Raw genomic sequence first — 26,412 nt, forward strand, 5'->3', positions numbered from 1 at the left:
GACTGTAGGTCTACTACCACCACTCACACTTTATTAGTCTTTGTCCTGAAAAAGCTTACACTTTACTGACGAAATATAATACTTTGACCAAGGAAACCAAAATGGGCCACGAAGAATTGAATACAATTGAAAAATGACTCAAGAATGAGACGTATGGCACAGTGGGAAAAAATTGTGACTCAAATCAGAGCACCTGAGTTCAAATTCCACTTCTATTACTTATATCCTTTTTGACTTAGGACAAGTCTCTTCCCCCTCTGTTCCTTAGTTTCCTCATTTATACAATAAGGGAGGTAGACACTGGGGGGACAGAGTGGAGGTAGAGGTGCAGGGAAGAGGGGGTTGAGGTGCCACTTGAAGTGTGCCCCAATGGAAAATAAAGATTCTGCAAGATAGAGATAAGGGAGCATATTTTAGGAAATAGAGTCAGTTTGTGTAAATGCTTGGCAGATGGAGTGCTGATTCCAAGAACTGCCAGTAGTAATCCAGTTTGGCTGCAATATGGGAATAATGTGAAATGAGCCTGGAAAAGTAGATTTAAGTCAGACTGTGAAGGGCTTAAGAGTGCCAAGCTACAGGGGTGGCTAGGTGGCTCAGTGGATAGAGCACCGGCCCTGGAGTCAGGAGTACCTGAGTTCAAATCAGCCTCAGACACTTAATAACTACCTAGCTGTGGGAAAGTCACTTAACCCCAATGCCTTTCAAAAACCTAAAAAAAAAAAAAAAAAAGTGCCAAGCTACAAAGTTCAAATTTTGTTCAAAAGGAAAAGGGAACCACTGAAGTTGTTTGAATATTGTTGTTGTTGTTCAGGTGTTTCAGCTGTGTCTGAACCTCAATGAACCCCATTTGGGGTTTTCTTGGCAAAGACTCTGGAGTGATTGGCCATTTCTTTACCCAGCTTATCTTACAGATGAAGAAACTGAGGCAAGTAGGGTTAAGTGACTTGCCAAGGGTCACAGTCACACAGCTAGTGAGTGTCTTGAGGCTGGTTTTGAATTCTAGTCTTCATGACCCAAGAGAGGACACTTTATCCACTGAACCACCAGTCCCAGTTTGATTAGGGAAATGATATGATCAAATTAGTGCCTTTGAAAAATTATCTTCTCAATTGTGAGAATGGTTTAGAAGGGGAGATATGGGGTGGCAAGGCAGAGATACCTATTAAAAGGCTATTACATGAAATATTTTTTTCTTGCTTTTTTGCAGCATAGAAATGGAAATGTCTCATGTGATTTTATATGTATAATTGATATTGCTTGCCTTTTCAATGGGCAGGAGAAGGGCTCGAGAAAGAGAGAAAATTTGGAACTCAAATGTTTTTAAATGATATTAAAAAGAATATATGTGTATATATTTAAAAGCTGTTATAGTAATCAAAGTCAGTGATGGGGAAGTGAACTGGGATATTGACCATTTGGGTAAAAAGAAGACAATGTCAAGCGATATCTTGGGGTTATGATCATTAGAATTTAACACATGACTGGATATGGAGATCCTCTTCCATCTAGAGATTAGAACCAAGGCAAGAGTCAAAGATGACTCTGAAGCCTTCAGTCTAAGTGACTGGGAGGATACCTGAGCCTCAGTTTCCTTATCTGTAAAATGAAGGATTGGCCCAAACGTCCTCTAGGGTCCCATCTGACTCTGCTTCTATGGACTTGTGATCCTCTGATTCCATCTGAAGAGATAAGCCAGTTTTCAGAAGTAGAGGATTTTGGGAGAAATGATGACGTTTTCTGTTCTAGACATGTTAAATTTCCAAAGGACATCCAGGTGGATATGTTGAGCAGACAACTGGAGATGTAGAATTGGGATTTAAGGGAGAGATTAAAACTAGGGGGCCTGATCTGGTGGTCATCTGAATAGAGATGATAATTGAAGCCATGAAAGCCGATGACATCACCAAAAGAGAGTGAGAAGAGACCCCAGAATGGACAAGTAAAACTCACACTTAGTGGGCAAGACAGATGATTCAGCAAAGGAGATGAACAAAGAATAGTCCAATAGAAAGAAAGTCAATGTCATAGGAATGAAAGGCAGAAAGGCTCTCTAGGTCCTTCTTGAAACTTCTCAGGAATCTTAGGAATCTGTCTCATCCTTTCTATTTCCTTACTCATCACCTCTACCTGGGGATATTAGCATTTTGAAATAACCACCACTTCTTCCTTTCAATAATCTATCCTTTTTAGCATAACCAGATTTTCATATGCATAGAAATGGTCTTGTCACACTCCTCTGCTCAAAAATTTGCAATGGCTCCCTTTTGTCTTCCTACTAAAGTTTAAACCTCTCTTTTTTTCCTTATTAAAGCCTTCTTTCTACACCTCTGCTTTATCTCATTTTATTCCCTCCCCTCCCAGTTAAGTCTCCACTCTATCCAAGGAGGGAGTGGTCAACAATGCCAAAAGCTGCTGAAAAGACAAAGGTGTGCTAACCAGTGGATCAGCAGTTAAGAATTCATTGGCAAACTGAGAGAGAAGCTTCAGTTAAGTGCAAGGATCAGGAGCCAGATTGCAAAGGATGGGTGAGAAGCAAAGGCAAGATAAGAAAGTGGAGATATTAAGGACAAATGAATCTGGGAGTTGAACCAATGAAAAGCAAGAGAGATATGGGATGATAGAGGAGATGGCATCAGAGGGCCAATTAAAGGCTTTTTAAGGATAGTGGAGACTTAAACATATTTAGAAGTAATGGAGAAAGAACTCAGAGAGAGAGAGAGAGAGAGAGAGAGAGAGAGAGAGAGAGAGATTGAGAAGGGAGAAGGGAGGAGAGGGAGAGGAAGTGATTCATGGGATAACAAAAAGTAGTCAACCAATTGATAAGTATTTATGAAGCATCCCTGTTATGCCAAACACTGGCAATATAAAGACAATACAAAATAATATTCCCTGCCTTTTGGAAACTCACAATCTAGCCAGTATGAGTGGTGATGATGGAAGAAAGTATGAATTTGGGGAGAAAAGATAATAAATTCAATTTGGAGCATAGGATTATAGATGTAGAGCAGGAAGAAGCATCAGCTTCTACCTCCCTTATTGTATAGATGAGAAAACTTAGGGGGAAGGGGGGGGGGGGAGGCACAGACTTGCCCTAAGTCAAAGAGGATATAAATAGAAGTGGGATTTGAACCCAGGTACTCTGATTTGAGTCACAATTGTTTCCCACTATGCCATATGTCTCATTCTTGAGTCATTTTTCAATTGTGTTCAATTCTTCATGACCTATTTTGGTTTCCTTGGCCAAAGTATTGAAATGGTTTGTCATTTTTCTCTAGTTCGTTTTTATAGCTAAGGAAACTGAGGCAAACAGGGCTAAGTGACTTGTCTAGGCTCACATGGCTAGTAAGAGTCTGAGACTGGAGTTGAACTCAGGAAGATGTCTTCCTGACTCAAGGCTTAGTGCTCTATTTGCTGTACTACCTAGTTGCCCAATTCTACCTCTTTAGAATAGGTTCAAGGTGCCTGTAGGATCCCTGCAAATGAAGCTAGTCTAAAAGTAGTTGGAGATGGGGATATAACAATAACAATAATAGTAGTTTTATATTTTCATATATTTATATAATATGTGTAATGAATATATAATCAGATATGTGTATGCTCAATATAAACATGATTATTATAATCCTAATAGCTTTTTAATCTATATAAATATAATTTATATATTTATCATGACTAATAAAATATTTGCATATTTAATATAAATATAATTATTTTAAAGAATAACAATCACCTAAAGTTTTAGTTTAAATATATAATTTATGATGGATAAGTATATTTAAAATAAATAATTATTAGAAAGAATAACCTTTTAATAGAAATATATAATTTATGATTATAATCAATGAAGTATATTTATATATTTATAAACACAATTTGATTACTATATAATAAAATAAACATTTTTATATTTAATATAAGCATAGTTTATGATTACTATATATCCAAATAAATATATTCCTGTTTAATATAAATATAATTATAAAGGATAATAATAGCTTCAATTACTATTTAACTAACACTTTATGATTTTCAAGGCATTATATGTACCATCATTTAATTTGATCTGGAGCTCGGAGACAGGATCAGAACTAGAGATTTAGGTTTGGGAGTCTTGCATAAAAGCAGTAACTAAAGTCGTGGGAGTAGCTGCCCCATAAGGAGATACAAGGGTATAAAGAAAAAAAGGAGGTTACTAATAAGCCATTGGGAACTTAAGGAAATTCAGAGAATGGGAAGAAGAGCCTGTGAAGAAAAGAGAAGAAAGTATCAGGACAGAAGAAAAAATGGCAAGTTTGATGTCTCTGAAGAAAGGGGGAGGTGCTAATGATATCCAAAGTTGAAGAATATCAAGGAGGAAAAGGACTGAGAGAAGGCAAATTATGACCTTGGAGACAGCAGTTTCAATGATGTAGCAGGATGGGAAGTTAGACTGGAAAGAATCGGGGCTTGGGGATGAGGGTTGGGGCAGAAAGTGGGAAAATATATGTATAAATGTGAAAATTTATTCAAGAAGTAGTGAGTAGCAGGTGGATCTAGGTTTTCTGATTCTCAGAATGCTCTTCCCACTCCTCCTCCTCCTACATGAAGCTTCCCAGATTGACCTTTCATGGTTCTGGCTGCATCCTGAATTCCACGATCTCTTCTAAGCAATGTGATACTCTGGTGAGAACAATGGATTCAAAGTCAAGAGACTTTGAGTTTAAAGCCTGGCTCTGCTCCTTACTCCTGTCATGGTCTTGGATACTAGATAGCCAGTAAGACCCTTGCCAGCTCCAAATAGATGATCTGAAGCTATTCATGTTACCTTTCTTATGTAATTTGTCCTTTTTTGTGTGCCTCTGTTTAGTCTCTCACAGTAACTACCCTTGGGCAAGTCACATTTTCCAGGTCTCGGTTTCATCATCTGTAAAATAGGTAGGTTCTCCTAGTCTTAATCATTTTTGTGTCATGGTCCCCCATTGGCAGGCCATCTGTTGAAGCCTAGGAAACCCTTCTCAGTATGCATAAAGTAAAATACATAGGATGACAACAGAAACTCATTACATTGAAATAGAGATGTACTTTTCCCCCATCCAAGGCTCTTAGACTCTCTGAAATCTATCCACAGGTCTTTTTAATGGGAAGTGGGAGAAGTGTCTGCAGATCCCAGGTTAAGAACCTCTGTACTGAGTCTCCCTCAGATCCCCTACAATTCTGACATGCAAAATTCTTTGACTCTGCCACTAGGAAACCCTGAGACCTTGGACAAGATGCTACTGATTCTGGATTACTAGTTATTTAAAAAAAAAATTCTTTTTAGGTTTTTTGCAAGGCAATGGGGTATAAGTGGCTTGCCCAAGACCACACAGCTAGGTAATTATTAAGTGTCTGAGGTCAGATTTGAACTCAAGTCCTCCTGATTCCAGGGCTGATGCTCTATCCACTGCACTATCTAGCCACCCCCAGATAATTAGCTCTTTAAGGATGCTCCCCCCGCCCCCACTGGGATCTCCTTTAGGATCACAGGATCATAGACCGAGTACTATCTTTAGTAGACAAGAGGCTGTCTTCTTTGCTGGTCTCCCTCCTCCTTTCTTCCCAGTAGCCTTCCTGATTCCAGACGCTCCTCCCCTACCTCTTTCCAAGTCCAGCAGGTAGTTGGGGGCACGTTCAATAGAGGAGCAGTTCCACCGCATGTCAGAGAAGGCCTTCCGGCAGGTCTTCATGGCCTCTCTGGCCGCCTGCACGATGGTTTGCATCAGCTCCAAGTTGCTCCGGCAGAGCTGGACCTGGGAGGACACCAGTCCTTCCAGCTGTTTGCAGTGCTGAGTCTGGTTCAGGGCCAGTACTGAGGGTGTCTTGGAAAGGGCACTAGGCACCCCAGAAGGGAAATTAAAAGAAAAACAAGAAAAGAACAAAGAGGAATAAGGCCAATGAGGGTCAGAAAGTCCTCCCAACGGGGCTTCTCTCTACCTAGACCCAGACTTCAAGTCTCTGTAGGAGAGACAGATGAAGTCATCTGCCTGAAGAGGCAGCCTAGTGTGGCAGTTCTGGCTTTGGTCTTGACTGGGCCTCTACTTTAAAATCATGCTCTGTTAAGATCTGGAAGGGTCCTTACACCATAGACCATCACCACTTCATTGTATGACCTTCCTCTCTTTGGACCTCAGTTCCTCCTTTCATAAAGTGAAGAGCGGTAGATAGAGTGATCTTGAAAGTTCCCCTCAACTCTCCTTTGACCTCTAATGTTCTGTTCTAAGGATTCTTCCAGCCCTGGCATTCTGTGTTCTACATTGTAAAGTCCCTTTTAGCTCTGACCTCATGCTCTGTGTTCTAAAGCCCTTTCTAGCTCTGACCTCATGATCTGTATCCTAAGGCCCCTTTCAGCTCTGACACTTGTGCTCAAACATTTTATATCTAAGTTACCTTGCAATTTGCTAATAATCTATGTCTCCAGAATTTTAAGATCCTGTTTAACCAATTCCACAATTTCAATGGAAACCAGTGACCAGGTGGGGCCTGGGAGAGTCTAGTGACTACTACGTACGAGATTCTTACCAGAGCCTCACAGCACCATAGAAAGTTAAGACTGGAAACAACTTTAAAAAACAATTCGTTCCTCTCTTACATTTTAAGGATATAGCTCATGAGGCCCAGAGAAAGGTAGTGACTTCCCTATGGTCACACAGTAAGTTAACTACCCTCCCTGACATCAGGTCATCTTCAATTAAGATGCCTCTGGGACTTGCCTGTAGAGAGAAAAAAAAACAGATCAGAGGTCTATTAGGCTTACCACTTCCTATGATACTCTTGAATTCTCCCCTAAGAGGGACAATCTGAAGGGCCTGAAATTGCAAACATCTGAGTTCAAATGTGACCTTAAATACCATAGCTATGTGATCCTGGGCAAGTCACTTAGCCTGTGTTTGCCTTAGTTTCCTCATCTGTAAAATGGGAATAACAATAGTACCTACCTCCCAGGGTTGTGAGGATCAAATGAGATAATAATTGTAAAATACAATGTCTGGTCCACAATAAATATAAATGTTAGTTATTATTATAGTTATTATTAATCATTAATCTGATCACTACCTGTCATCATTCCCAGCTTATTAAGGAAATGATCCTTCAGGGATCCACATTATGATGGAAAGAGCATAGAACCAACTTAGCAACTTCTTAGCTATGTGACCTTAGGCAAATTCCTTAACATCTCAGAAATTCAATTTTCTTCCCTGGAAAAATGGAGATAGTAATCAATCAAAAAGTATTTATTAAGCTCCAAGTATGTACTGCTGTTGGGCAAAAATGAAACTGCTCCTGCCCTCAAGGGACTTACTTTCTATTGGGGATGTCTAATAATGCTTGTATTCCTCTACAAAAGCCCTCCTCTTATATCTCCCTGCAGTGTGGGCACAATTCCAGTCCTGGAAGGAAGTGCCAGGAGAATGTAAGCTCTGACAGTTCTCACCAAGCCAAGGAGGCTTCAATACAGACCTGGGACAGAGGGTGAATTTGTCTCCCAAGACCCAGTTTAGCCAAGTAGAGAGAAACTCCTCAACAAAAGCTTAGCAGCTACCATGGGTATACTGGGGGGGGGGGGGGGGGGGGGGGGGAGTGGGGAGAGGAGGCACTATGGATCAAATGGTCCATTGAAAGGTATGATCTAAGGTGTTGGCTTCTGAGGTCCCCTCTAGTTCTAGAACTGTGTTCTGGAAGTCCAATGGAGACTTCTGGAAAGGGAGGATTGGTAGGAGTGAAAAATAGAAGAGGCTAGCTCCTCTGGGCTAAACCTTTCATCTTGTAGAAGAGGAAAGTGAAGTCCAGGGAGAGGAAGTCATTTGGCCAAGGTTACAGAAGGAGCACATACATGATTGGAACCTGGCTCTTCTGATATACATTTAGTGCTCTTTCCTCTATATCCCTCCACGATAATGCCCCCCATCATGGGGCTACTTTGAGGCTCAAGTTAAATAATGACTGTAGAGTGATTTAGGACCCAAAAGGGGTAATAGAAGTATTTGAAACCCGAGCTAAGAAATAGCAGAGGACCAGGATCCAGCAAACCAAGGTGCCAATACTGGTTGTGACTTTGGCCAAATCATTTCTTGGAGTCTTAGTTTCTTTATCTGTAAAACTTGTTCAATCTACCCCTTAGGGCTGCAAGGAAAGTACTTCATAGCCTTTAGAGAATTATAGAAACAAGCTGAATCTGGAGTCTGGAAGGTCTGGGTTGGGTTCAGATTCTTCCTTAGATACCCACTGGCAGTGTGACCTGGTCACTCAATACTCCTCAGCCTCCCATTTTTCTCATTTGTAAAATGGGGATGATAAGAATAGGCCCTACCTTCCAGGGTGCTATCAATAGCATAGATAAGATCAAATATCAATTGAGATAAGAGTTGTAAAGAACTTTGCAAATTTTAAAGTACAACATCAATATTAGCTATTGTCATTATAATTCTTATCACTGTTTTTGTTATTCATTAAGTATCTGCTGAAGCTAGGGTGGAAACCCTAGCCCTGGGGAATTGAAGTTTGTTCCATTTAGCCACTTGGGTGTGCTTTGTGACTTAGAACAAGTCAATACTGGTCTCTGATCATCCATCAAATTGGAGAAAGAACTGAATAATCTCCACATCCTTTGTTCTAAATCCCCTCAGCAAAGACATTCTATGTTCTAAGGCTCCTTCCAGCTCTAATAAAGATACTTCAAACTTGCCAGTTTCTGTTCTATATATTTTCACGGCCTTTCCAGCTCTTCTGTTATGTGCTAACTGACTAGAGGTGTATTTTAAAAAAAAAATGTCTAGGAAATAGAAAAAAAAATCTTCAAGATTCAAAGGAAAAAAAGTACAAGACAAGTAAGTGATGGGGTGAATAGTTGAAGACTTTTGCCTACCCCTCTCTATCCTGCCCCTCTCCCCAATTTCTTCCACATCAGATCCTTAGTTCAGCCCTGAGTTCAGGAGAGCCTGAATGTCTGCCTTGGGGGCTGGGAGCACAGCTTAGTCTGGTCCCTGGGTAATAATGCTGGGGATTGGCAGCAGAGGGGCTAAGCTTGTAAATACTGTCCCAGATCTGAAGGATGAATTTTTAGAAGGACCTTGGTAAGCCAGGAAGCATCCTGAGAAAGAGGGACAGAGAAGGTGGGGTAGGTGAAAAAGGGGGACTGGAAACCTAGCCATAACAGGATTAGGTAAAAAGAACTAGGGACTTTTAGAGCCCTATAATCTCAGGGTTGGCAAGAATCTCAGATCTACCTTTGATCCAGAATTCCTTCAACACCCTGACTAGAGTCCCCCAAACTTCTCTTGAAGACCTCCATTGAGAGAGAATTCACTATTACCTAAAGCAACCCATTCTGCTTTGAGAGAGTTTCAATTGTACTTAGATTTTATTTAAAAATCTGCCTTTTGCTCTTTGCTCTTTGTTCTGCTGTCTGGAGCCAAGCAGAACTTCAATTCTCTCCCCTGTAGGATGTCCCTTTGGTTTCCTAGAGACAGTATTCATGTCATTCTTGGCTCTCTCTTCCAGGCTAAATCTTTCCAAGCCCTTCAATGGATCCCCATATGGTCTGGTTTATGGAACCCAGAGTGAAGGGGCCCATAATAGATACACATCCTAATAGATACACATCCTGTCAATGTCTTTCTAAGTGGCGCCCAGAACTAACCACAAACATGCCAGATGGGACCTGACCAGGGCAAACAGAGCTACGTCATCCTGGCCTGAAGAGGACCAGATTTAGGGCAGAGAATTGTCATGGCCACTGGCTTCAAATATTTAAAGCTGTTTGATGGGATTCAGTCCATCCTCTGTTCAACTGTCAAACTGATCTTCTCACCCTCTATTCAGTCATCTCTAGTGGCTTCCTATTACCTCCAGGATCAAGTATAAATATTCTGGCTTTCAAAATCTTTCATTACTTTGCCCCTTTCTAACTTTCCAATCTTCTTATATTTTGCTCGCTCACATACTCCTCAATCCAATGATGTCCTCTTTCTAACTCTCCAGTCTTCTTACACTGAATGCACTCACATAGCCCTCAAGCCAGGGACATTGTCCTCTTTGCTGTTTCTGGAATTCTCTCTGGGCTTTCCCCTCCTCTCTTCCATGCCTGGAATACCCTGAACTCCTCTCTACATCTGCCTTCTAGCTTCCTTGACTTCCTTCAAATATCTCAAAGTCCCAGCTTCAACAAGAAACCTTTCCCAGTTTTCCTTAATCCTAGATTCTCCTCTCTGAGCTTACCCTCGATTAAACCTGCCTATGTCTTGTTTGTATGTGTATACATATTGTCTCCCTGTGCCTTCTCCCATTAGACTGTGAATTCCCTGAAAGTAGAGACTATATTTTTTAGCTTTTTTTGAATCGTCAACACTTAGCCTAATGCCAACTACATAGTTGACTGTCTTGTCAATTTGTCAAAAACACTTGCTTGTTCTGTATTGCTTGGCCCCAGAGAAAGGAAACAGACACAATGGGGAGAAGGAGAACCCTAGTACCTTGGGCAAAGTTTTCTAGACTGGTTCCAAGAAGGTTTGGTAAGTGAAGGAAGCAGAGGAAATAGTGATTGCTAAAGTCCAGGGCTAGGCTATTTAGAAACCAACCACAGAATTGCAAAGCTGAGAATTGGCACTGACTATATCTGATGAACTCAACTTTCTGACATTCTTGTTTCTTGATCTTGTTTCTTCACTATGATTAGACCACTGAGAGACAGGTTAACTTTACCATACTATCGAAAATTTGTTGCCATAAAATTAGTCTTACTCCTACTTGGGATGATGGATGTTCCAACAACATCTCCATAAGTCATCTGGCCTCCACTTGAACACCTCCCCATTCTAGCTCTTCTCCAGGAGAGGAGAAACTGGGAACAGGAAAGAAAACCTACAGACTCCCACAGCACTGTTCCACAAGTCTACTAAAAGGGAAGCAAGGTCATTTATAGGGTCACCTGTTCCTTTTGCTTTGCTACCTATCACAGACAAAATAGTCTCTTTTCCTGTGATCACTGGGGCAGTTCAGGGGATACAGACTCCATTGTCCACTTTCCCACCTAGCCCAAGGGACTAGACTCTGAAAATGATGAGAATCCCTGAATTTAAGAGAATACATAATGAGGGGAGACTTAAGGGAAGAACAAAAAAACCTTTATTCCAGTATCTGAAGGGTTTTCATAGGATAGGACTAACCCTATCAAAGGTTTGAAAGTACAAGGAAATTTACAAATTAAGGAAAATAAAACCTATGAAAACCATATTTTCAAGTGGAAGAGCTGGGATAGAACCCCTGACTTTAATGCTAGCACTCCTTATTCTATCTGCTCAGTGGTAAGAACAATATAATAACCTCTCTGGGACTTTGGCTCACATGCTTCCTAAAAGCCAAAACTGTCCACAAGCAGAATGGATTGATGGAGAAAATGGTTGAGTTTCCCCAGTGTGACATAGCAGAAAGAGTGCTGGATTTGGAATCAGAAGAACTAGGTTCAAATCCTGGTTCTGTCACTTACCACTTGTTTGCCATTGAGGGAATCATTTAACCTCATGGCTTCTCTTCGTCTCAATTTCTTCCTCTGTAATACAAGGAAGTTGAATCAAATGACCTGTAAGTTCTCTACCAGAAATAAGTCTATAAACCATGGAGCTTATAAGGGAAATCTTTGTTGGGAAATTCATACTGAACTTAACTCAAGAATCACAGACTTTCTGAAATGGAAGTGACCCCAGAGGTAGCATGGTCCAGGAGGATGAACCCTATGTATCAAAGGTCTCTAATCACAAAGATCTTGCAATCATTGACTTGAGGCTGAGAAGGACCAATGGGTGTGTGTCTCTTGAACAACAAGATTGGCCTCAGAAGAGGCTATGTTATTGGCCAGTAGTTCAGCAATGGATGGGGACCTGCAAGGTGACTTCAGAAGTGCCTTTCTTTAGATTCTGGGGAATAGAGCTCTGGGCACCACTGAGCTTTCTTTTCAGTTCTCATACTCTCCTTCCCCGGAGATAAACCAAAATGTTTTCAATTAGGGATTTGAATGAGTGAGTCAAGCTGAGAAAGGCTGTCCAGACCAGTAAATTTCTGCCTCCCGCCTATAATCCCTGATTGACTCCCTGGAGTGGGACTAAGTTAGAAACGGTCATTACTGTTAATTACCAAATTACTGAATCCCCTCTCTTTGGATGCAACTAGCCTCTTCTTAATGTATTTATTTATGTGTGTCTAGGATTGATTTCCCTGCCCTGTGCTGAAGGGCTCTGGCTTCATCCATGAAACTGAGCTGCCCCATCCTTCCTCACATTGATTGTTGGCAGCCCGAATCTTGGACAGTCCTGATTCCTGCCCAAGGTCCCTGGCTATTCCCATCTCTTCTGCCTTCAGCCATGCCACTTAGGCTAGAGTGGACCTTAGAACCTAGAAAGACAGAGGTAGAAGAGATCTTAGAGCATAGAACATCAGAGCTAGCTGGGACCTTAGAGAGTGGAGTGTCAGAGCCAGAAAGAATCTTAGAACATAAAATGCTAGTGCTAGAAGACACTTTAGAACAAAGAATATCAGAGCCAGAAGGCAGATATCTAAGCACAAAGAATGTTAACTAAAAAGCATTTAAAAACACACACTATCACACTTGGGAGAAACATTAGAACATAGCATTCTTGAACTCAGAAACCATCTTTTCCAACCCTTCCATTTACAGATGAGGAAACCGAGGTTCACAAAAAGGAATTTATTTAAATTTAGATTGATAAAACTTAGGAATCATTTAATATGGCACCCCCACTTTACAGAGAGGAAAACAGAGGCCACATAGTTAGGAAGCAAGAGAGTCAGTTCTTAGCACTCTTTCTTCCAGATCACTTCTTTAATTCTAGCTCGTATTGTCTTCTTGTCCTCCCCTCAGAAAGGGACCTACAGTAGGGTAAATTCCCTGTTAGACCAGCGGTCTTGATGTCTCCATTCTGAATCTTAGTTTTTTGTATCTCTCTTGAAAAAAACAACAACTAGGGGATTCTTTGGATGGAGAGCTGAACCCTCACGCACATTCCCTGGAAAACACACACTCATGTCTTGGAGTGTTCTGCAATGCACCTATTCCTCTTTCTATGACCTTTTTTAGCTTTACAAAGCAGTGTCTTTGCAATACCTTCTCAAGGGAAGTAAGACGAAGGGTACCATTCCCATTTTATAGACAAGAAAACTGAGCTAAGTGGAAGTTGCATACAGACAACACACAGACCATGTCCAACACACAGTCCATGCCCCATCCACTCTGATGGAAATCACATTGGCTGTCCAACAATTAAATGGGCTGCCTTGGGTGATAGTGAGTTCCTCATCACATCAGGTCTTCAAGTGGAAACTAAAAGCCCACCATCCTCAGGAAGCCTTTTCCTATCCCTCTTGATTCTGGTACCTTCCCTTTGTTGATTATTTTCCATTTATCCTTCTATAGTTTATTTGTACCTAGCTGTTTGCATGTCGTGTCTCCATTTGCTCCTCAAAGTCAGGGATTATTTTTGCCACTCTTTGTAGTGTTTAGCACAGTAATGGACAAGTGATAGGTGATTCACAAATGCTTATCAGTTAAGCGTTTAATAAGACTAATTCTAAAGCTAGCTGCCAATCTGTCAGAGATTGTTGTAGAAGAGATTCATGCTCAAAGTTCCCTCTATCTCTTGAGCTTCTTGGAGATTTCGGAAGGTTTGGGTATAGTGAGAAGAAAGAAGCAAATACTGGTCTTAGGGCACCCCAAAATTGTGGTACCATCTTTCTGGGGATTGGGGGAAGGGACTTAGTGGTTTTGGAGCCTTGCATCTTCAGCTAGAGATGAAAGATTAGTAAAGATTGAAGTAAGAAGGCAGCTCTGGGCCAAGGGCAAAATTCCCTGAATCAATGCCCAGAAGGATCATGGGATTTGGAGTTGGAAGAGACCAGAAGGATTATCTAGTCCAAAGCCCTGGTTTTACAGATGGGGAAAATCAGAGACCAAGAGAGGTTAACTGATTGGACCAAGGTCTTCTAAGTAGGAAATCACAGTTCCGGGTCAGAGGCAGCTCATAACAGTAGAGAAAAGTGAAAGATTTTGAGTCAGGGGATTTAGAGTCAAAACCTTATTCTGTCCCTTACTACTGGTGAGACCATGGGCAAGTCAAATAACTTCTCTGAGTCTCAGTTTTCTCATCTGTAATAATAATAATAGTTAGCATTTGTATAGTGTCTTAAAGTTTGCAAAGCATGTTTCATATTATCTCATTTTATCCTCATTTAATCCTCATAATCAACGAGGCTCAGAGAGTGAAGTGATTTGCCCAGAATTGCACAGTTTAGTAAATCTTTAAAGGCAAATTCCAACTCTGATCTGCTTGATATTGTCAAATCCACCAATCTACCCTCCCAGAGCCCAAGAAAATGAGACAGATTAGGCTTGGTGACTTCTAAGGTCCCTTCTAGCCTTAAATTGATGAAATACTTAGGAATCTCCTGATTCCATATTGAGAGGTCTTTGGATTGGAATTTAGATTGGATTTCCCCAGAAAGCTGGGATCTTCCTTAAACTCATGGCCCAAGGCAAATTCTCATTTAAGCTTCAAAGAGACAGAACCAGAGCTGATCCTGGAGGAGAGACTTGGGCTCAGTTTTGGCTATAAACTTTGCCTGCTGGGGGACCCTGAGGAAATCACAACATCTGTAGAAACCACAGATTCCTCCACTGTAAAATAGGGACTTTAATATTTGTGCTATTCGCCTCACAAGGTGGGTGTGAGGAAAAGTAAGGGGAAAGGGAATAAGAATTTGTAAAGCACCCTCTATGAGTCAGTTCTTTACAAATATTATCTCATTTCTTCCTCTTGACATCCCTTCAAGGAAGGTGCTGTTACTCTCCCCACTTTACACTTGAGGGAACCAAGGCAAACTGAAAAAGTCTGAACTGTCATTATTCAAGTTGGGAAGAACTTCGGTAAAATCTGAGATATTCCAAGATAAAATGAGCTGGGCTTCCTGATGCACTAATTGCCTGGTCTTAGTGGTACTGAAGCATGGGCTGCCTATGACTGACATCTGGGAGACAGTAGAAGTCTTTGAGAGAGGTAAGAAGATTGGATGCCATCGGTGTAAAGAGCTCTGGGCCAAGGTTCAAATTCAACCTCTTATGGTTACTACTTCTGTTACTTCAGACAAGTTGCTGGAAAATGGAAGGGTTGGACTCAATGGTTTCAGGTCTATGATCCCATTGTCCTTCAAAAAGCATCTGAAGTCCCTTCCAGTTCCTTAGATTCTGAGCTTCTGGTAGAACGGAAAGAGGGGACTGATAGGCAGAGATAAATCAATGACCCTAGGACTTGATCATTGGCAAGGCTCTGCAAAGGGATTTGGGGTACCTGTTCTTTTTGACATGATGGCGTATTGTAGCATTAAAACTTGGGTATTCTCTAATCTAGTTCTTTCATTTTACAAAGGAAGAAGTTAAAACCCAGAGATGGGAGTGGGACTTGTCTAAGAATGCATAGAAAAGTTGAGACTTGAATCCAGATACTTTGACTTTACATACAAACATTGCATTTTCCACCTGAATCAAACTGACTTGACCTAAGTCTTATTATATAAGGAGCATAAGTGCAGATCAGTTTTGCCCCACTTATCTGATTCACATTCATTTATTACTATTAATTCTGTTATTAGGTATATGCTATCATATTTGTCCTTTATCAAATTCTTTGCTCATAAAAAAAAATCCTTGTGATGCAGGTAATGAAATTTTCATTATTGAGCCCTATTTTACAAGGAGGCAACTAATCTTAAATCCAGAGAGCTGAAATAATGCTCCAGCACTCATATAACTGCACTCATAAAACTAGGACTAGAAAGAGCTTTTCCTAAAGTACAGCTCTGACACTGACACCCTTCTCCTATGACTTTAGGTTCAAGTACAAAATCCTCTGTCAAGTATAAAATTCTAAGTCCTTCAAAACCTATCTCCCTCCTCCCTTTTCGGTCTTCTTATAGCTCACTCCCTTTAAGATCAAGGTGACACTGACTTTCTTACTGTTCCAGTAACAAATCTTAACTCCCAACTTTGGCTAGTTTCCCATGCTTGGAATGCTCTCCCTCTTCATCTCTCCCTCCTGGCCTCCCTGCTGCCTTCATGTCCCAGAGATGCTCTGTCTCTCTCACCATCTCTAGCACATCTGGTCACCTACATAAATTAATCAATCAACAAGTATTTATTAAGCATCTAGAAGTTGGAAATACAATGGACTGACCTATTAATAATAACTATATGTCACCAAGATTTTGTCACATCTATAGCAGTTAACAAAGCACTTTGCAATATTTTTTTAATCTCATCTGAGCTTTCCAACAGTACAATGACACAAGGAGAGGAGAAATTTTTATTCTCTCCATTTTAGAGAAGAGGTGGTGAGTACCACCTGCCATTAGCATTCAGAGGCAGGGGAAACCTTGGGGCTGAACTTGTCTAACTTCTGACCCACCAGGATGAGAAGCTGTCTGAGTGATCACAAGCTTGGATTCTGTCCACTCAAGCCTTCTTCTGGTCAAAGAAGATTTCACTCTTTGCTTCTGGCTGGCCTCCAATTTGAGGGTTCAGATCCTGCACAATTAGAATCTCAGAGGTGTAAAGGACTTTAGAGGTATTTAGTCCAATCTTCTGTCCAGTTCAGGAATTTTCTCTTCAATTTCCCTGACATGGGGCTGTTCAGCCTCTTAAATGTCAGACTTGGATCCCCAACCCCCAAACCCTCAAACTCCTACCAGTGATCTTACCTTCTTCCCAAGGTAGATATTGCTATTATTGTTAGTTTTGCTATTGGGCATTGCTTCCCAAATGGTTTCAGAAAAACCTGGCAAAACTTACATGAGATGAAGCAGGATAAGTGAGTAGCAATTGGAGAATCATTTTTATAAGGGTAATAATGTTGTAATGACAACAAGTTTAAAAAACTTAAGAAGGGAAAGGAATAAGCATAGATTTACATTTCCGTTGATGATGTTTGTCCTTTGTTCTCAAAGAAGAACATGACATCAGGAAGGTGATGCTATGACAAGCAAGTGAATTGGATTTGAATGAGGGAGTGCTGTGTTAAGTCACCAGCATCTGGAGTCATCTGGGTCCAGTGGCCAGATATGGATCAGGAAGGCTTGAGGTGGCCCTGCTGCGAGGCAATCAAGGGGAAGTGACTTGCCCAAGGTCACACAGCTGGTGAGTATCTGAGGTCAGAAGTGAACCCAGGTCCTCCTGACTCCAGGGCTGGTGCTCTGTCCACTGCACCACCTAGCACACATATAGCTATCTATCTATATAGACATACACATAATTACATGTATAGATAGATAATATATATATATATATGTATGTATGTATGTATGTATGTATGTATGTATGTATATGCATTCTCTATCCATATATCATTTGATCCTCACAGCAAACTCTGGGAAAGAGTTGCTACTATTATCCCCATTTTTACAGATAAGAAAATTGAGGTTGAGAGTGGTTAAGTGACTTGCCGAGGGTCACACAGCTGCTAACTGTCTCAGGAAGGTTTTCATGATTCCAAATTCAACACTAACCTATTTTTGTTGAAATAAATGAATCCTTCCATTTACCCAAGTTTTACAGTCTCAAAGTCAGCCTTAACTCTTCCTCTCTCCTTCCTCCCTCATCATATTGAATCAGGGGTCAAACTTTGCAGTTTCTATCTTCCATACATCTCTCATCTTTCTTCACACAATCATTTCCCTAATTCTACCCCTCCTGAATTCTCACCCAGGACCAACCTTTTCCTCTCTCCACATCTTCTTCTCTCCATAGTCAATGATATGTCTAAACTCAGGTCTGACAGTGTCATACCTACTCAAAAATCTGCAGTCTCTAATAGCAATAATAGTATTAACAACTGACATCTATAGGGTGCTTTAAGGTTTGCAAAAGATTGTATATACATTACTTATTAGAAAAATGCAAATTAAAGCTTCTCTGAGGTACCACCTCACACCTCTCAGAATGGCCAATATGATCAGAAAGGATAATGATCATTGTTGGAAGGGTTGTGGGAAATCTGGGACACTATTACATTGTTGATGGAGCTGTGAACTCATCCAACTTTTCTGGAGAGCTATTTGGAACTATGCCCAAAGGGCAACAAAAATGTGCATATGCTTTGATCCAGCAATACCATTACTAGGTCTATACCCTGAAGAGATGTATGAAAAAGGGTAAAAACATCACTTGTACAAAAATATTCATAGCAGCTCTGTTTGTGGTGTCAAAGAACTAGAAATCAAGTAAATGTCCTTCAATTGGGGAATGGCTTAGCAAACTGTGGTATATGTATGTCATGGAACACTATTGTTCTATTAGACACCAGGAGAGATGGGAATTCAGGGAAGCCTGGAGGGATTTGCATGAACTGATGCTGAGTGAGATGAGCAGAACCAGAAAAACACTGTACACCCTATCAGCAACATTGGGGTGATAATCAACCTTGATGGACTTGCTCATTCCATCAGCACAACAATCAGGAACAATTTGGGGCTGTCTGCAATGGAGAATACCATCTGTATCCAGAGGAACAACTGTGGAGTTTGAACTATTAACTTTAATTTAGAAAAAAAAACTGATCTCTTATTGTCTGATCTTGCTATCTCTTATACTTTATGTTTCTTCCTTAAGGATATGATTTCTCTCTCATCACATTCAATTTGGATCAATGTACAACATGGAAATAATGTAAAGACCGACAAATTGCATTCTGTAGGGTGTGGGGGGAGGGAAGTAAAATTAGGAGAAAAATTGTAAAACTCAAAATAAAATCTTTAAGTATATAAAAAAAGATTGCATATACCTTATCTCATTTGATTTTCAGAATAATTCTGTGAGACAAATGTTACAAGTATAATTTCCATTTTATAGATGACAAAAATTGAAGGCCAGCTCTCAAGGAGAAAGCTGATAATGTCAGAGAATAGAGACTTTAGATATCTTCTAATCAACCCTATCATTTTATAGAGGGGGAAAACTGAGACCCAGAGCAAAAGGGTCAGGTGGCTAGAGTTGAGACTCAAAATCCAAGGACTCTTTCCACTAGAACTAGTTGCTTCTTAATGTTATCAACCCTAATCGTAGTCTCTGGGGACAGGATTCTGGGCTACTTCCCCAGAGAAGTAGGAAATCCAGGCAAAGAACAGGTCTGTTTGGGAATAATAGGAATCCTAGAAAGAAAAGTTAATGTTTTTACTGTGCTTCCTATTTTACACACAAGTCTCTAGGGTAGGGAATGCACAGATTCCCATGCTACAGATGAGGGGACTGATGCTCAGACAGGTCAGTGTCTTGTTTGTGCTCACATAGCCAGCAAGTATCGGAGACTGGATTCAAATCACTCTCTTGGCTCTTGGGTCCTGGGAACTGTGCATTACATGGCGCTCATTTCCTTTCAAAATAGTCATTCTTCCTTGTCTGAGAGTCCTCCTGGTCCAGGTCAGAAGCACCGACCTCCCCCTTCCTAGACTGCATCGTGGGATATTCCAATGAATTTATGAGGGCTGCTCTGAGCTACTTACAAATTAATCCGCTCATTCACCAGGGCCTGGTCCCATGCATCATACTTTCCCTCCAGTTGTGTTTAGAGCCTGCTGTCAGTGTTGGGAACTTCAGCAGAGAGCCAGGGCCCGGGGAATGTTTTGCAGAAGGTAAAATGAGCATGGGGGGAACTCAAACTTGGCCAGCAATCTGTTTATTCAGAGGTTCAGTCTGAACAGCCAAAAATACACACACACACACACACACACACACACACACACACACAAACACACACAAAACCCTGCTCTCCACACCAACTCCCTTTGGGCTGTAAAGCTGTAAAATGTTAGACCTGAGGGAGACCTCAGAGATCAGCTGGGTTAACCCTCATTTAACAGAAGAGGAAACAGAAGTATAATGAGGTACTGTGATTAGACCCAGGTCAGAGAGAGAGGATCAATGGCAGGCCTCTGACTAGAACTTGGGCTTGGGCGTCCTCTGTTTTGGGCTTTCTGCATTGTCCCTCACTGCCTCTGAAGACAGGGTGACATGCTGGGGAGGTGACAGGATACAGTTAGGTAAAGGAAAATCCAGCTGGGGCCTGACAGGTTGGAAATTCTGCCCTGTGAAGATCTGCTGAGGGCTACTGAGGGAAGGATGGGGGGGGGGGCATCCAGGTAGTACATTGGTAATTGAGGGGCCTCTGAGTTCACCTTGGAGCAGGGAGAGGGGAGGAGCACAAGGCTGTTTCTTTTGCATTTTGATGCTCATGGGTCTTTCCATCTGCTTCCAGGACTGGTCTTAACTTCTGAAGAGGTATAATTCAGTGGAACCTAGGAAGGCTCTACCACCTCCAAAATTCCCTGTCTGTTCCCTGAAATTCCTATTATAGGAGAAGGGCTTTTCATGGAATCATAATAAGTCAGAGCTAGAGAGGATCTATAAAATGAGAGATGAGAGGGCCCTTTGAACACTGATTGTCAGAGGAGGAAGGCATCTTAAAACAGAATTCAGCCTAGTCAGGAAGATATGCAAAGACTTGGATGTGTGTTATGTATATAGAGATGTTATATACATAGAATGGGAAGAATATGGACCAATTTAGTTGACTCATGGAATTTGGGAAAGAATAATCCCTCTGTACCTTTTCAACTGGGGAACTTGGTGGATAGAGCATGGATGGACTGGGAGTCAGGAAGACCTGAGTTCAAATGTGACCTAGTTGTGTGACTTTGGGCAAGTCATTAATCTCTGTTTATATCAGTTTTCTCATCTATAAAATGAGATGACAGCACCCACTTCCCAGCACTGGCACATAAGAAGCACTATAAGTATTAATTGCCATCATCATCACTATCATCATCATCATATTTTTAGAATTAGTGTGGCACAGTGGCTAGAGCACTAAATGTGGATTTAAAGTGACTTGGAGGCAGAGCCAAGATGGTGGCATGAAGGCAGCATTCCCGGGGACTCCTTCTCCAGGGAACTTGAAAAGCCATCAAATTATGACTCTAGCCAAAATTTAGAGGGGCAGAACCCACAGAAAGACTGAGTGATACATTTTCCCAGTCCAAGATAAATTAGAAGTTCCACAGGAAAGGTTTAACCAGGACCCAGGGTTGGAAAAAACCTGGTCACAGCACAGCCCTGGAACAGCTTGAAGGGGTGGGGGAGAGAATTCTGCTACACCAGAATGAGTGTGGAGTGAAGAGCACGGGCTGCAGAACCTATAGTGAGTATCAGGAGAAACCAGCCTGCACCTCCAGAGCACAGCCCACAGATGGTAAGGGGGTCAGGGGAGATTGCAGAAATTTCTTTGCTCTCCCTGGGGGCAGGACTCTGCTATTTGCATCAGATCCAGGTTGCAATTTGGCCTTCCATACTAAGATAGTCAAGCAGAGCTCCTCCTTACAGCTCCAGGGCAGAGGGGAATGCTGTGGTCATCTATATAGCAAAGCACAGGCAAGAGAGCATAAGACCTTGGAGGAATAAAGGTCCCAGGGGGGTGTCCCCCCAAAAAAAGCAAAGCCTTGGAAGTGCTATAAATTAGTCTTGGGCTGAGGAAATGAGTAAGCAACAGAAAAAGAAGAATCTGACCATAGAGAATTACTTTAGTCCTATGGAAGATCAAAATACATACTCAGATGATGACAAAATCGAAGCTTCCATATCCAAAACCTCCAAGAGAAATAGAAAATGGGTTCAGACTATGGATGAGCTTGAAAAAGATTTTGAAAAGCAATTACGGGAGGTAGAGGAAAAATTGGGAGGAGAAATGAGAGCGATGCAGAAAAATCATGAAAACCAAATCAACAGCTTGGTGAAAGAAATACAAAAAAATACTGAAAAAAATAATATGTTAAAAACCAGTTTAGGCCTAATGGGAAAAAGCAAAACAAAAGACAAATGAGAAGATTACCTTAAAAAACAAAATTGTTCAGCTGGAAAAGGAGATAAAAAAGCTCTCTGAAGAAAATAACTCCTTCAAATGCAGAATGGAACTAAAGAAAGCTGATGACTTTGCAAGAAATCAGGAAGAAATAAAACTCTTCCAAAAAAGCCAAAAATTAGAAGAAAATGTGAAATATTTCATTGGAAAAATAACTGACCTTATAAACAAATCCAGAAGGAAATAATTTAAGAACTACTGGGCTACCTGAAAGTCACAACCAGGAAAAAGAGCCTAGACTTCATTTTTGAAGAAATAATACAGCAAAATTGCCCTGAGATCCTGGAAGCAGAGGGTAAAATAGAAATCAAGAGAATTTGCCGGTCAACTCCTGAAAGAGATCCCAAAAGAAAAACTTCCAGGAATATTGTAGCCAAATTCCAAAACTCCCAAATCAAAGAGAAAATTCTAAAAGCTGCCAGAAACAGACAATTCAACTACTGAGGCTCCATATTCAGGATTACACAGGATTGGTAGCACCTATATTAAGGGCTAATAGGGATTGGGATATGATATTCTGGAAGGCAAAAGATCATGATTTACAACCTAGAATCAACTACCCAGCAAAACTGAACATCCTCTCTCAGGGTCAAAAGATGGACTTTCAATGAAAAAGGGAACTTTCAAGCTTTCCTATTGAAACAACCAGAGCTGAACAGAAAGTTTGATCTCCAAGTACAGGACTCTGGTGAAACATAGAGGGGGTGGATGAGAAGGACTAACTATGTGGAACTTAATGATATTGAACTGTTTGTGTTCCTGCATGGGAAGAAGATATTGATAACTCATATGAACTTTCTCCTTTATAAGAGCTGTTAAGAAAGAACATATATAGACAGGACACAGGAAGGAGTGGAATATAGTAAATAATATAGTAATTAATATAGTAAAAAGATGGAGTCAAGAAGTGATAAAGGAAAGTACTGGGAGGAAGGGAAAGGAGATGAAGAAGCTAAGAAATTTCACAGGAGAATCAAGAAAAAGCTTTTTCATTGGAGTGGAACAGGGGAAGGCAAGGGGGAATGAGTAAGCTTTCATTCTCATCAGAAATGGTACAGAGAGGAAATAACATACACACTTAATAGGGTATGGAGATCTATCTTACGCTAGAGAAAAATGAGAAGAAAGGGATGGGATAAGGGGGAATGGGGGGGAGGGAAGGGGGAATAGGTGATAGAAGAGAGGGAAGGTTGAGGGAGAGGATACTCAGATAACAACACACTTTTGGACAGGGTTAGGGTGAAAGGAGAGAGAACAGAATAAATTAGAGTGGGGGAAATAGAATGGAGGAAAATTTAGCTAGTTATAGCAACTGTGGAGAAAATATTGAAGCAACTTCTCTGGTGGACTTATGATAAAGAAAAACTCACCCCAGAGACAGGAACCTGAACACAGGCTGAAATACATTTTTTTTTCTCTCTCTCTCACTAATCTTGAGATTTCTTATCTTCTTGGCAGGGGGAGGGGGTTTATGTTAACTCTTATAACAAAATTATTGTAATAATATAAAAGAAATCTGGGGAAAAAATTAAGTGACTTGTTTTGGATCCTTCCTCATACACTTCAACTATTTATTGGACATCTTGAACTGAGTGTTTAGAGAACATCTAGAGGACATCCGTAACTCAGCATGGTTAAATCTAGAGTCATTTATCTTTCCCCTGCAGAGAATACCATCTTTCCAGTAACTAGGCTTCATACCTTCAGGGTTATCCTCAATTCTAACTCTCTTTCTCCTCTCTGCTCACCCCACATCTGATCTGTTATCAGGTCCTGTTGTCTCTACCTTCATAACATCTCTCAGACATGCCTCCTTCCCTCCTTTGACCCAGACATCAGCTTGAAGTTTCATCATCATCATCATCATCATCATCATCATCATCTCAAGCTTGGACCACTTCGATAGCCTGCTGGTGAGTCTGTCTGATTCTAGTCTCTACTTTGCTACAACTGTCCAATATACAACTAAGTGATTTTCCTGAAGTGTAGGCCTATCCACATCATCTTTTGTCTCAATTCTAGTGCCTTAATATCATTTCTAGGATCAAATATAAAAGCATCTCAAAACCTGCCCCTCCCTCCTGCTTCCAGTCTTCCTACACTTCCATTGGCTTCCTTGATATACCTTTAACACTCCAACCCCCAAGTCCTAGATTTTTCATTGGCTCTTCCCCATGGCTGGAATGTTCTCCCTCTTCTACTCTGGCTCTGAAGTTTCCTTCAAGATAAAATTCCACCTTCTACAGAAATCCTATCCTGATCCCCCTTAAATGCTCAAATCTGATCACGGATACTTCTTAGTTATGTGATTTTACATCTTTGTTTGCCTCAGTTTCTCCAATTATAAAATGAGAATCATAATAACACCAAACTCCCAGGGTTGTTGTGAAGATCAAATGAGATAATAATTGTAAAGTGCTTAAATAGCACAATGCTGGAACAAAGCAGGCACTATGTAAATTATTATTATTATTATTTATTTTATTATAGTATTTACATATTTTCTACATATTAGATTGAGTTGTTTGCCCTTTTCTGTACCCCTAGTGCTTAGCATAGGATCTGGCAGATAGAAAGCACTTTATAAATTTTTATTGACTGATTTATTATTAGCTGTTTTAATATAAGTGAATCATTTAACCTACTTTAGTTCTTCCTTACTTGTGAAGCAGAAATACTATTTGTGCCCTCTGCCTCAAGGAGTTGTTAAGAAGATTGAGATAATAGAGGAAGAGCTCTTGGGAAAAAGTGCTATAGAAATGTGTTTTATTTTAATTTTTTAAAATTCCTTTGTTGGAAAAAGAAATCATATAAAAATGCTCTACATCATTATTGATTAAAGAAATGAAAATTAAAACAACTCTGAACTGCCACTTCACACTTGTCAGATTCACTAATATGACAGAAAAAGAAAATGACAAATGTTGGCAGGAATGTGGGGAAAACTGGACACTAATGCACTGTTGGTGAAGTTATGAACTGATCCAACCATTCTGGAGAGCAATTTGGAACTAGGCCTAAAGGACTGCAAAACTGTACATATCCTTTGATCTAGTATCCCAAAGAAATCAAAGAAAAAAGGAAAAGGACCTATAGGTTCAAAAATATTTATAGCAGCTCTTTTATGGTGGCAAAGAATTGGAAATTGAAGGGATGCCAATCAACTGGAAAAGGTCTGAGCAAGTTGTGCTAATAGTATTGTGATGGAATACTATTGTGCCATAAGAAATGACAAGCAGAATGATTTCAGAAATGTCATAGAAGACTAACATGATCTGATGCAAAGTGAAATGAGCTGAACCAGGAGAACAGTGTACATAGTAATAGCAATATTGTTCAGGGTGATCATCTGTGAATTACTTCGCTATTTTCAGCAATATAATGATCCAAGACAATTTCAAAGGACTTACTTTTTTTGGTATGACAACTGGGTTAAGTGACTTGCCCAAGGTCATACAGCTAATAAATATCAAGTGTCTGAGGCTGGAGTTGAACTTAGGTCCTCTTGCCTCTAGGGCTAGTGCTCTAGCTACTAAGCAACCTAGCTGTCCCTCCAAAGAATTTCTCATGAAAAATGTTCCATCTTCAGAGAAAGAAGTGATGGAGTCTGAATGCGGATCAAAGCAGATTTTTTTCTTAAACTTTATTTTTCTTTTTGAGGGGTTGGGGTTTTTTTTTTGGTCTATGTTTTCTTTCACAACATAGCTAATATGGAAATATATTTTACATGACTGCAAATGTATAATCTATTTCAAATGGTCTGTCTTCTCAAGGAGGAAGGGAAAGGATGGAGGAAGAGAATTTGGAGCTCAAAATTTTTTAAAATGACTGTATAAATTGTTTTTACATGTAATTGGGAAAAATAAGATATTAAACATTTTTTAAATGTTCTTTTGATAAGGAAAAACCCAGTCCTGTCTTTACCTGGAGACCCCAGATCATGACTAAATACCTTAAATCACAGCTCCTAAGATAAATGAAGAATTTCCTCAGATCTGGGAAGATAAGAACAAGCTTCCACTGAATTTTTCCTATATATCAATATTGGAAGGTTTTCGGTAAAGGTGAGGAAAAAGAAAGAGAGAATTTGAGGATTAAGACAAACAATCTATTGTGGCAGTGGAGTGTGGCCTATGAGCCAGAAGACATGGTCTGCTTTGTTCATCCTTTGCTGGTAAATTGGGACAACTCATTGGACATCACTAGGCCTTGGTTTTCTTCATATGTAAAGAAGGAAATGGACTCAAAATTCCCCACAAAGTGTTATATTCGTGTGTGTGTGTGTGTGTGTGTGTGTGTGTGTGTGTGTGTGTGTGTGTTTGGGCAGAGGGATGGGGTAAAGGCTAAAAAAGGGCAGTTTCATAATTAAGGGGAAGGGAATAAGCATTCATTAAATACCAATCATACGATAAGAGTTTTAAAAAATATTTCA

General features: G+C 40.4%; 1 protein-coding gene across 3 annotated transcripts in view; it reads right to left on the reverse strand.

The window, feature by feature from the left end:
• Window positions 1-26,412, reverse strand: part of WNT11 (Wnt family member 11) — a 67,753-nt gene that overhangs the window by 22,706 nt on the left and 18,635 nt on the right. For all 3 annotated transcript variants that reach the window (XM_074216915.1, XM_074216916.1, XM_074216914.1), the window contains exon 3: window positions 5,615-5,850. In XM_074216915.1, coding sequence (XP_074073016.1) covers window positions 5,615-5,850 — 236 coding nt within the window. The remainder of the gene's footprint in view (window positions 1-5,614; window positions 5,851-26,412) is intronic.

Source organism: Macrotis lagotis, chromosome 1, assembly GCF_037893015.1.
Source record: "Macrotis lagotis isolate mMagLag1 chromosome 1, bilby.v1.9.chrom.fasta, whole genome shotgun sequence".
Classification (NCBI taxonomy): Eukaryota; Metazoa; Chordata; class Mammalia; order Peramelemorphia; family Peramelidae; genus Macrotis; species Macrotis lagotis.